The following is a 12,677-nucleotide window of genomic DNA, read 5'->3' as shown; positions in this document are numbered from 1 at the left end:
TAAAAATTAGAGGAGACATTTTAGTTAAAACTTTCTCCATTATACTGGTGTTGGTTTCTCTGTTTTTAGGAATAATTGATGTCTGTTGAAACTGAATTTCCACACTTGCTAACTACTGTCTTTGACTTTTTTCCCTCCTCCAGAGCTACTGTCTCCCGGTGTGAAAAGTAAAATTTTTAAAGGCCAAAGAACCTACCGGCTCTTTGCAGGTATGCTATCTGTAATTATCTGTCTGCCTCTAGTTCCTGTATTGCAAATACAAATTCTGCGTATAGAATTCTAGAAACCGTGGAGTTTCCTGGATAACATAATAGTTTCTTTTAAGCTACACTGAAATAACTTGGGATTATCAAGTTCTATTAGTGATTTTTTTTATGTGCATATATACATATAATGCTATCTCTCTCTTTATATATCTGACTATTCAGCTTGAAACTCTTACAAAAAGTTCTGTAGCAGATCCATCTTGAAAAATACCACCAAAAGTTGAAATACAGCTGTAATATAGTTTTGCCTAAAATACACCACTGGTTTTCACAATAACGTTTCAAACACCTATTGAAATAGCTGTTTAAATGCTGTCCTTGCATCGCTTTCAACCCTCGAGATGAATATTGCTGGCAGTGTATGAATAGCATGCTGTAGGTAGAAAAGTTTATCTTGGAGGAGATGATGATTTTTGTGTGAAGAAATGATGTTTTTAAGAGAGTCTGCGATGTATACGGAATACCTAAATTGGTAGTTAAGATTGGAAGCTCATGTAGGAACTCTGAAGCAGCGTTTTAATATTGGACAAAACAGTCTCTAGGCAGCAATGGATTTCCTGCAGTTTAGCACTCCTACACAGTTTACGATCTGCACCTGCCTATTTGCCTTGGCATTAAGAGAACATAATAAACGGGAGAACCAGAGGTTTTAACTTTCATGTCACCAAATCTGTGCCAGTACTGGTGGCCTTATGTGACTTGGTGGTTTGGATACAGTTTTGTGATCACTGAGGTCATAGAAGGAAAAAAACAAGAAAAAAGAAACTGTCTTTTTGGAAATTCAGAACTATTCCTGGCAGTGTAATTTTTTTTATTGGTAGTAGATTTCATGGGACAAGTTCGGAGACTGTGTTTAAATGGCTTGAAGAAAATTCATCTTGTCTGGGGCCTCCAGCCCAAGAAGGACATGAGCATACTAGGAGTCCACAGGAGGGCCACAAAGATGATCAAGGGCTGGAGCACCACTCCTATGGAGATAGACTGAGGGAGTTGGGGTGGTTCAGCGTTTATGCACTGTGTTTTTCTGATTTCTTCTATGGAAAAGTTAGAGTACTTCAGTCTTCTGTCAGTCTAGGACTTCTCATCCACAGAAACTCAGCTAGTTAGATGACTTTTAAATCATTAAATAAGGCTTTGAAGAATCCACAGATACCACACAGGATAGTCCTAATTACGTAGTGATAAACTACATTTTAGAACGTGGATAATTTAAGTTGAAGTTGCCATAAAAGGCTTATTTCACAAATTCCCCAGAATTTGTAGATGTGGTATATTTTGCCTTTTTGCTTTGCTTAGTTCACGTTGCTGTAAAATGTTTGGCTGTGTACAAGTATGAAGAAAATTTGAGCAAGTTCAAAGTGTGTTTTTAGGCTGAAAAGACAGATTGAAAAATGTTTCATAAATATGTACTTTTGCTGTTGTCAAATATGGCAATATTTCTGCCTTTTTTTGTGCTTGTTAGGCATAAGGTTATGGCTTATGTGTTCCTGAAAGAAATGGCTTTCAACTTTATGCATCCTTACACTTACACATATAAAAGATTTCTTCCACTTAGAGGCACTGTCTGCACCTAACACCGAGAGCTCAGTGTTGAGTTTCAGGTTTGATTTCTCTAAGGAGAGTTGAGATGTATCCTCTGAAAACATTTTGGACGTGAAGATATTTGAGGAGAGAAGACAGTTTGATTCTCTCCTGGAAGTAGTAGTATTCATAGTCAATCAGCTATGTCCCATTCACAGTTTTAAGGAAATTACTGAGAACTAATATATGGGAAATGTGTACATTGGTACTTCAACAGAACCTGTTTTCAGAACAAAATTCTAGTTAAAGCAAAAGAATCATCATGGATGAAATAATTTGCTTTATAATAATCAGTGTGATTTGAACAGTGTTGTGTTCTGCTGGGAGTTTATTGTCCACTCATATATCTTCAGTTATTTTTTTTGCCTAAAGGAAAGCTTTACGCTTGTTTGCCATATAGAATGCCCTATAGTAGTCTTGCCTTCTTTTTTTTTTTTTTTTTTTTAAAACATGTAGTTCTGCCTGAGTTTTCTTTTTAATAAGTAGCTTCAATAAAATACTGTCACCAGCAGACAGAACATGTATCTTGTAGTATTTCTTAAGCATGGCAGTATCTGTGGGGAGTTGAAAAGGGTTGCCTTCTGCTGCAGATGTCCTTTGTAAGGCAAATCCCTTCCCAGAAAATTCTCCAGGAATTTTTAAAATGCTTTGTGGCAGTTTTTGTTCTTAATTCAGTGTCCTTTAGAATCAGGAGATTTGGTATAGTGGAGAAACATCACTAATAATATGGAGTATTTTGCACTTTTTAGGCTGAAGTTACATTTTGCAAACACAGTTTTAACACTTTGGAATAAGAAATTCCTCTGAATGAATGCTATCATGAAGCGTTCAGGTTTTTGTAAGTGGAGGTTTTGGCTGAAGTTTATCACCAAGTGTAAGGAAGCACTTACAGATTCTCGTTTAAGCCAGATCAAGCTATCTGGCTAAACCACCATGAGTATGTTATGAAGAAAGCAGGACGTGACTCTTTCGTGATTTCATCTTTCAGGGGATATTTATCTATGTATACAGTGTATGTGCATCATGAATTTCTCTTTGCAGTTGTCTATCATCACGGAAACAGCGCAACTGGTGGCCACTACACTACGGACGTCTTCCAAATTGGTCTAAATGGCTGGTTACGCATCGATGACCAGGCAGTCAAAGTGATAAATCAGTACCAGGTGGTGAAGCCGTCTGCAGAACGCACAGCCTACCTCCTGTACTACCGCCGAGTTGACCTGCTGTGAAACTTCTCCCTTTTATGCTGTGTGTGCAAGATACCTGCTTTGTAGAACGCCAACTATCACTAACTTTTTTTCCTCCTGTAAATGCTCTTTTGAGTGAATCTTTTTTTTTCCCTTGCAACTATGGGATAGAGTGAAAAAGGAAACTACCTTGGGTTTGTGCACAACATAGTTTGTGTTGACTTTTGACTTTGCAGAATGAAGTCACTTGGTTGAAAGACTCAGTCTCAAGAATCACAAAAATATTAAAAAATAAAAAAAAAAAAAAGAAAAAAAAAGAAAAATCTGAGTTAATGCTGAATCCTAAGATAATAAAAGGGGATTTGCATTTGATTCCCACTTTCTAATTGCGTAGTAGAAGAAAACCCTGCACCAGCAACAGAACTTGTAGATTTCTGTGAAAATGTTTTATCTTTACTTAAGTAAAAAAATAAAAAAATAAAAAAAATAAAAAGCGCTCTCTGCTTCCCCAATAGTTTTTGATAAGTGGTAAAATATGAGCCGATCTGTATGAGATGGGAATGGTCCTATGTGCTTCAAAAAATGTACAAACGTACAAAATGCAGAGTTGCTGGTTCCTAATAGGAAGACACATTTTAATAATTGTGCGATGAGAAACTGCTTAAGTACACATTGCAGATCAAATATTTGGAGTTAAGATGTTAGTCTATATAGATGGGTGATTGTAACTTTATTGCTATTAAGAAATTTCAAACTGCATTTATGCTTCTGTGTACATGAAATTAAAAAAAAAATGGGCAAAATAATTAAGATTGATATTTCTTTAAGTCTGCTTTGTTTAATTTTGCTGTCTGCTCTCCTATAATGTTGAGTTCCTAATTGTACACAGTTTAGTGATATCTAGAAGTATAAAGTTGTCGCCCATCAATAAAAGTCACAAAGTTGGTTTAAGGTGTGTGCGTGTGGGTTTTGTTTTTCCTCTAGTGTAAATTCTAGCCTTGGAAGCTCCTGAAAATGGCTTCAGAACACTTTTTACAAGGTGGAGATGACGTCCCCCAAATGAAGTGCAGATGCTTTTTGTCTTTTACAACTTCAGAAATGCTCCCATTTGGCACTGGGATCCAACTGAGCTTTCAGGAGAGAGGAAAAGGGAGAAGAGATCAGTCAGCCTGGAGGAGCTACGAGGCTCCTGCAGGGCCCACGCCTGGGATGCCTGTCCTAGTCCCAGAGCAAATGGCGGGGGGGTGACTTCCTTTTGTGTCCAGCACAGATGCTTTGAGGTAGATGTGGTTTTGTCTCACTAAAAGAATGTGTTCATTAAAAAAACACGGCTGATTTTAACATGCGTAGCCAATGTGAGGTTAAAGTGTATATACTTTGATCAAATACACTGCTCTTTTTTTTTATTTTTAGATGGTATTTAGGTTTTTAAAAAATCATATTTTCCTCAAAGCTCTGAAGAAAGTATAGCTGCATTAATTTTCCAGGAACTTTGTTCCAATAGATTTCTTTAACATTTCCTTAAACTGCCGATTGCATTTAATTTGCATTGCCTGCGTGTCCGGGAGATGGATGGGTGCAGGTCTTAGCAGCGTTAGCTTTTTCAAAAGAAGGATGCAGCTCTGTAAATGCCTTAGGTTTCAACACTTGCCCGTTGACATGGGATTCCCTCTTGTGTTCTCTGCCCAAGTTAAACAGCAGTTAGTCACCTTACAAAAGACGGGAAGTTTATTCACGGCTGCTCTGTGAAAGGAGTAGGCTGGAGATGTGAAGTCGTGGCTGCAATTTACACAATGTCACCACGCAGGGCAGCGGACACGTGGCTCCCGGAGCGGAAATGAAACTCCCGCGACAGGCCCACGTGTTTGAGGAGCAGCAAAGCTGTCCTGGCACCGAGGCTGCTGAGTCAACAGCCTGGCGGTGGCAGGAGCAAGGCTTGCTGGAGCAAGCCCTGCTGACTTGCCCTGGGACTTTTCTATGTTCTCATCGGATGGTGGAGAACTTGGGCTTTCCTGCAGTGAGTCAGTCCTGGAGGTGCTGTTCCTGCGTAAGGAATGAGTGTGCTGCCCGGGGCCCCTTCCCAGGTTTTGACTCCCATGGGATGCAGCCAGCAGGCAGTAGGAGTGCTCAGCCCCGTGTCTCCAAGTTGGATGATCTTCAGATGGATGATCTTCGCTGGCTTTTTAAAAATTATTAGGTAGCATCAACTGCACACTGTGCCACAATCCTGAGGCTGAGAAAATGTTACGGTATTTTCTCAATTGTTCTGGGTAGCCGAGAACATACTTAGTTGTTTGATCACCAAATCCTTACTATTTTCTGATTTGAAGGTTGGGTTTGAGACATCCCTCCTGAGTCCCTGCAGCCAGGGCTAGCAAGGGGATGTGCCAGGGGGCTGCTGCTTCCAGGGCTGCCCATCAGAGGAATTACCTTGGAGCTGGTGCTCTGGAGACATTGGTTCTGTGTTAGTTGTTCCAAATAGGAGAAACCATGTTTTGAAATCTGTGAAATGAGATTACTATTCTCTGCTCAGCTGTTGTGGTAGTTATATTCAAGTCCCCTTTCTTTGCAGCTTAATACCCAGCCTGTGCAGCTGTAGGATTGGTCTGGGGGAAAAAAATTGGTTGTTCTGTCTCCTAGCCTCACTGTACACCTACAACAGATGGTTACGGCTGCAGCTTTTGCTCTTACGGCTGTATGTGTCCAAAGTGTTGGTTTTTGGAAGGAAAACCTTACCGCTGTGTAGAGGCACTCATCTCTGCAGCTTCTGATACCCTCATTGGGAGCTTTGTGAAGATGTTGTAAACCTCAAATTAAAAGTACTTGTGCAGTACTTTCCTCTGTTATGTCTTTTAAATGAAAACATTTTTCTCCAAATGAGACAGAATAATCTTTCTGATTGTGGGTTTAAGCATCTCTATGCACATTATAGCATCAGTTTGGAGATCATGATCTCTTTCAAAGAGGCTTAAATGTGCAGGCATGTGCTGTTGTGTTGCCTAAAATCTGCTGGGAAAATTGCACATGGGAGTGTATTGTACCTTAGTTGTCTGTTCTGCAGAAATCATTTTTTCTTGCTGCCAGAAGATAAATGATGTTCATCTGGTATTTAACTGTATCTCCAGTGGATTGTGAAAACCTATGTTTTAGGTAACAGGCTTACTGTGTGCTTTTTGCCTTTGTGGTGACCTTTCAGAGTCACAACTACAACAGCTGCATGCAGCAATTTTTGTCTTGTGCCAGTCATGGCAACAGGGAAGAAAATGAGCATTTCCAAGTATTCCAGCTAAAATTGGATGTGATCGCTAATTGAAATATTACTTGATAGCAAGTCCTTGCTGCAGGTGTTGGTTTTGACTGGAAGAGGTGATAGGCTGGTGAGTTTTGACCGATGTCAAAAATTACAGGTCCAAGTTTGTGGATAAGGTCTTAGATAAGTTTAGTAGAAGCAAATTGGATTTCTTGCCTGATCTACTCCTGCACTAACAGGAGAACTCACAGTGGCAAGGGGTTTTCTAACAAAAAACTTAGTATTTATAAAGGTCTCATCAGCTATGGGTGGGTTTGTAATACAAGTATATTAAAAATAGGGGGGTAATAAAATGCTTTTTTATTTTGGGGAATACTATTTGTGTTCATAAGAACAGTCCATTAAATATTTTTTGCTGTCAGGTGGTTTTTGGTGTTCAGACACAAGGGTCTGCATTCCCTTGTACCTGTGGCAGATCCAGGGCCTTTTCCTATGTCCTCTGTGTTTTCTCCTGCTCAAAAGGAACAGAGAAGGAATTTATATGTGAACTTGGATTTTAATATAAAATCTAAATCTTAAATGTTTATAAGAGACCTGTATGGGTGTCTTAGAAAAGTTGTATCCTAACTCCCCTTAAGTGTTAAACAAGTAAATATATTTGGAAAATATTAAAAGGTCAGATAAAGTTGTAAAAGAGGAGCTCTTGTCTTCAGAAATGTTGCAAAATTGCAATACACTCTGAGTCGGTACATTCAGTTGATATGAGCAGGTTACAAGTGTTGTTAATTATTTTAAAGAAATGGCAATGAGTAACTGCTAGTTTAAAAAGCCAGCGTTGAAATCCTCTCTTATTATGAAACAGAGGTTATTCAGCTGGTATTCATTTATTCGATTTTCAGTAGGGGTATTACAAATGCACTTGTTGCTAAAATCTGTCTTCTGCAGTCTATTGCTCAAAATGGGAAAAAAAGTAAAAGCATGTGGCAAGTCTGACATGAACACGCACAACCACATTTTTTTATATATATTAAATGCCTCTCATTGTTCCAAAACAAAGATTTTGCAGCCTTTTGATTGCTTTGTCTGCAATTATGTAGAAGAGAAAAACCACCAAAACACCCCCCAACCCACATGAATGCACCATGAATTTGGTGGTTCTTCGATGATTTTTAAACCAGATTTTAAGAAACTAAACCTAGTTTTCCAAACCAGAAACTTTGGCCATGTGTGATGTTAGGAAAATCCTATGCCATAAGCCATTCATGGGGAAGGATTTGATGGTATGGGGGAGAAAGACTTCCAAAACCAGAAGGTATTTGTGGGTGGGGGATGTTGTGGGTTTTATTTTTCAATTATTTAAGAAAACATACTTCTTTTCAGAGTATCTTTTATTGTGTATTGCCTACAATAGAAAGCATTTGTGGTCTCTGAGCATCACTTAAAGGCTGAGGGAAGCTGCCAGGTGGGGGGGTAAGGAGGACATAGCTGCAACCCCACTCCTGTATGGCCATGCTGGCATCTTCTTCCTTTGCCCCATTGCGATGAGCAGAGAACACGGACTGTGATGACAAAATGCCCGTGTGGACCATGAAAGAGACCCCACGAGCTGGCCCCTTCCCTAAAGCTGCCACAGGACACGAGTCTGTCCCTGCCTTGGGTGAGTGCCTGGCTGTGGGCTGGGATGAGAGGTACAGTGGGGCAGCCAGCACCCAGCATTTGTGTGATTTTTAGGGAAAAGCTGTTCTGCTCCAATTTTCTGTGAGGAAATCAAAGCACGGAGAGCTTACGTGCCTTGCTTTTAATGACATGACTTGTGCTGATGCAAACAGTGGAAAATACCCTGGTTAACTGGGGAGAGAGGGAAGGAAAATGAGTAAGTTTGGAGGGTTTTTAGAATCACAGAATCATAGAATATCCTGGGTTGGAAGGGACCCACAAGGATCATCAGGTCCAACTCCTGGCTCCACACAGCACCACTCAAGAATCAAACCATGTCTGAGAGCGGTGTCCAAATTCTTCTTGAACTCTGGCAGCTCGGTGCTGTGACCACTTCCCTGGGCAGCCTGTCCCAGTGCCTGACCACCCTCTGGGTGCAGAACCTTTCCCTAACCCCCAGCCTGACCCTCCCCTGTCCCAGCTCTATGCTGTTCCCTCGGGTCCTGTTGCTGCCCCCAGAGAGCAGAGCTCAGCGCCTGCCCCTCCGCTCCCCTCCTGAGGGATCTGCAGGCCACCATGAGGCCTCCTCCCCTCAGCCTGCTCTGCTTGGGGCTGAACAAACCAGGGCACCTCAGCCACTCCTCATATACCTTCCCTTCCAGATCCTTCACCATCTTCATAGCCTTCCTTTGGTGGATCCCTAATAGTTTTATGTACTTTTTATGTCGTGGCACCCAAACCTGCACACTGTGCTTGGGGTGAGGCCGCACCCAACAGAGCAGAGCAGGGCCATGCCTCAGGCACCCCGGGGCTCAGCTGGTCCCACTGCTGGCTCACGTTCATCATGTCATTAACCAGAGCCCCTAAATCCCTTTTCACAAGGCTTCTCTCCAGCCTCCTGTCCCCCATCTGCATGTACAGCCAGCGTTGCCCTGTCCCGGGCACAGAATCCAGCCTCGCTCGTATTTAATTTCACACAGTCAGGGATTGCCCAGCCCAAACGTGCCTCAGGATCTCTGCAGTTTTACATCAGCTGCACTTCAGAAAATCTAGCAGGCTGTTCGTGGCCGTGCTGCTGCCCTTAGGCACCATGAGGGGACATGGGTGGCAGGGGACCGTGGCAGTGGCCCAACAGGCTGGGCTGGAGCAGGGCTGCTGCAGCAGAGGGCAGTGGTGGCACACAACGGCAGGGCTTTCCCGTCACAAACACCCTATTCATCTAACCAGCATGGCTGTGACACGTGGTGGATGTTCCCGAGGTGTTAAGGGGTTCATCCAACTGTGTATTTTATTCCCTATTATTGTTGAAGACCCGAGGAATTTGGGAAGGGTTTCTGTCAGCAGACACACAACCAAGCTTCACCCACTGCACGCGATTGTGATTCACCTTCTCCACCTGGGGGTAAAATCTCCCAAGCTGACAGAGTTGGGTTAATATTTCCGAGCTGTTTCAGCCTGCAGTTCTCTGCAAAAAAAAAAAAAAAAAAAGAAAAACAAAAATCTTTTACAGTGTTTCAACATTGCTTATTGCAGATGAGACCAGGAAACATGGCCAGCTGCGATAACAAGGTGCTGGCCTTTGTAGTTTTCAGTGTTCTTGTTTCATTTGTGCTTAGTGAGGTCAGCGGCACCTCCCAAATTCAGCAGTTAATTTTCTGAAATTTCTGTTGCTTGTGTGCTCATTTCCTTGTCTTAGTGTCCTAAATTTAGTGTCCTTGTCTTAGTGCCTAAATAGGCACTCACGAAACATCCCAGGCTTTGGGAAGTTTTGTGTGAAGCTGTTGTCCTGCACATCACCATCAGACTAAAAGTTTTGGGAAATGTTTGTTATTCCAAAAAGGAGGAAAAGCTGCTGCAGATGAACCCAGGAGATTTCAGCCCAGGCTGCCCCAAACCGGGAGAGAAGCAAGAGAGATCAAATAGGGGTTCTTGGTGCCAAATATTAGTAGTGTTTTGGGGGAAATCCATACCTGCATGGCTTTCACTGCAGTGATTCAGGATCCCCATGCAGTTGCTCCCTCAGTGCTGGAGCAGCCTCCCTGTGTCCAGCAGCATCCTCAGCCTGCGGGAGGCAGGACGGGTGACCCACAGGGCAGGGGGAGCTCACAGCTCCTGCTTTTCTCATGGTATGTAATTATGGCTGAGTTTCTCTCCATTTTCTTTTATCACTTGGTTTCCTTCATCCACGTTATTCTACTTGTGCTCCTTGGTTCTGGAGAAGAATGATAAATGTGAGTTAGTACCACAGTTTTGGGTCTCTTGCCCAGATCTTCACTTTGTCCCTGCTCATCAATGGTGCCGTTATTACTGAGCTCATATTTGAATAAGAAATAAAGGGGAATTTAGTTTAGGTTGAAAATCAAGACATGCTGTCTGCATGTTCAATTAGGGATGACTAGTGAAATCCGTGTTTCTTCCTATGCATTGGCTATTACATTAAAAGCTTTCTCTCCTAATATGTACTTACATATGCAGCCTGCTTTATGTGGCTTTTACCACATATGAAATTGAGACGTTATAATCAGGGCAGTAATAACGCTGAATGATTAAAAGTAACCTGATTGTTTTGGCTTCGGTCGCATTTATGACCTGAAACTGCTGACTTGAAACAAAACAAGATGAATAAAAAGCCTCATTCTAGGCTGTGCTCATCGCTGAACAAAACTGTGCACAGTGAAACTGCACTGGTATATATTAAAAAAAAAAATCAAATATTTTTAAGGCAGCAGAGTTGATGGAGGGTTTAGACAGCTCTGACCAACCTATGAGGAATAATTTCCCATAGGAACGTTTGTGGAGATTACAAAATGCCAAGTTTTTCAGAGAGCTGGAAATAATTTGTATGCTGGTACGTGAGATGTTAAACGAGCTAATCCAAGTTTCTGGTAAGTGGAGTGAAAATCACCTTTGGGGACCCATGAGTCAGTGCTGTAAAGCTGCCCTGGGGACAGCCTTCGTCTTGGAGGAGTGAGAGAAAAATGGGAAGGATGCAGCGATTTCAAGGTACAGCAGCGCAGAGCCTCGTTCAGCCCAGTTTTGTGCTGTCTTTGAATTGCCCATGTTTGTGGCAGCATCTCAGCCCTTTTGGGAGTGAGCTGCCTGAATAGCTCCGAATCGCTGTAGGCAAGGTAGAAGTGCTTGTTAGGAATGAAGCAGCATATATTGTTGGTTCACACGTATGGTTTGCATTGAAGTAAATAGAAACTCTCTTTAAATACATCTATGAGCCAGAAAGGGGATGGTACCAGTGCCAGCGGGGACTGGGACTGACTGGATAGACTGGGATTGACTGGGGGGCTGCATCCACCGTGTCCCAGCTGCAACGCAGACCAGAAACGGTGCTGAACATCCCCCAGGTGATGAGAATCTGCTATATCTGCAAAAGTTATCCCAGGAAAACGGTGCAAGACATTAAATCAGCAGAGAGATCACGGGCCTGACTTCACAGGGTTCATTGCCTTCACCCTCTGGAGTTGTTCTGTGAGCTGTCAATATTTCTGTTTTGCTTGTGAACAAGTCTGATAAACATCATCCTGCTTTTTGAGCACTGCTGGAGTTGAAGCAAGCCACTTAGTGGCAGAATATCTTGCAAGCGTCCTTCTTTAAACAATAAATAAAGTAGTTTGCTGTTTGGCTTCAAGAAATAAATATTTACTATTTAGAAGAATGGAAGGACTTTTCTTCCCAAGAACCTCGAAGAGAGGACAGGATGGGATATTAGGAAAAAATAAAGCTATTTTATTATTAATTGTCCCTGTGCTGGCCCATTGCTGGTGTCCCCTGATGTGTAGCCCCATGGGGATCCTCGTGCCCGTGGGTGGTGATGCCCGGACCTGCTCCGCTCACAGCAGCATCCTGCTGCTGCAGCAGAAGTGCTGTAAGACACTCATGTAATTACTCATGGTACTGCTTTGTGTTTTCCTGTTTGTTTAATTAAAAAAAAAAAAAAAAAAAAAAAAAAGGATCTTTCAGCTTGTCTTTTTGCTCAATCACTTCCTTTTGCAGTGAATCAAACCATGTTTCAACAGTGCATGTGGGATTGCAACCGCAGGCAAGGATCTTGCTGTGAAAGCTGAGCTGGGGCTCTTTGGGTGCTGGCTATCCTGCTGCAGGAGAGGTGAGCCTTGCCCAGATGCTTCGCTCACTTTTTATTTTCCTCGTTCTGTGCCGGCAGCGGCGTGTGTGTGCAGGGAATGTTGGTGCCGGGCAAGCTCTGGGAATGAACCACAGAGGGAAATAAATCTCCCTTTTCCCAGCAAATGCCTAGCTGTGGGACAGAGGAGTGCTGCTGCCATCTCGGGGACCCTGCTCCTGGCACAGGACATCCCCAAGGCCACCCTTGGGCTTTTCCCATGGAGAGCTGGGAAAGGCTGATCCGGGAGATAGCTGGCCCTTGTCCCTTGCAGAAAACCCCTATTTTGGTTTTCTGCCCTAAAACTCATCATCAGTCCTCACCGAGCCATCGCGGTCTCCCCATCGCAGCAGGGAGGATGCGCCCACAGCTCTGCTTGAAAACTGCCTGCAGGGAGAGCAAAGAAAACCCTTTTTATATCCCAGTCTGCTCGCACTCCTTCTCCGCCTCCTTCTCCTCCTTCACCCCCCCTCCCGCGTGTTGTGTTACAGCCTTTGGGAGGATGGTCCTAATTTTCCTAGCCCCGGTGACTCTTCAAACCACTGAGAGATCTGAAGTGACACCACTCAGCTCCTTGCTCCTGCCTCCTTTTCTTCCCTTTTTTT

At 42.8% G+C, this 12,677-nt stretch overlaps 1 protein-coding gene across 1 annotated transcript in view; it reads left to right on the top strand.

Moving 5' to 3' along the window:
- The window catches only part of USP10 (ubiquitin specific peptidase 10), a 50,094-nt gene extending 46,109 nt beyond the window's left edge, over positions 1–3,985 (top strand). Inside the window, exons 13-14 of the mRNA XM_084533130.1 lie at positions 144–209; positions 2,889–3,985. Of these exons, the coding sequence (XP_084389256.1) occupies positions 144–209; positions 2,889–3,076 (254 nt within the window). The 3' untranslated portion in view covers positions 3,077–3,985. The remainder of the gene's footprint in view (positions 1–143; positions 210–2,888) is intronic.
- The last annotated feature ends 8,692 nt before the right edge of the window (positions 3,986–12,677 follow it).

The sequence above is a fragment of the Aythya ferina genome (genome assembly GCF_964211825.1).
Source record: "Aythya ferina genome assembly, chromosome: 12".
Classification (NCBI taxonomy): Eukaryota; Metazoa; Chordata; class Aves; order Anseriformes; family Anatidae; genus Aythya; species Aythya ferina.
Note: the sequence above shows the minus strand (reverse complement) of the source record. Positions and strands in the feature narration are given on the sequence as shown.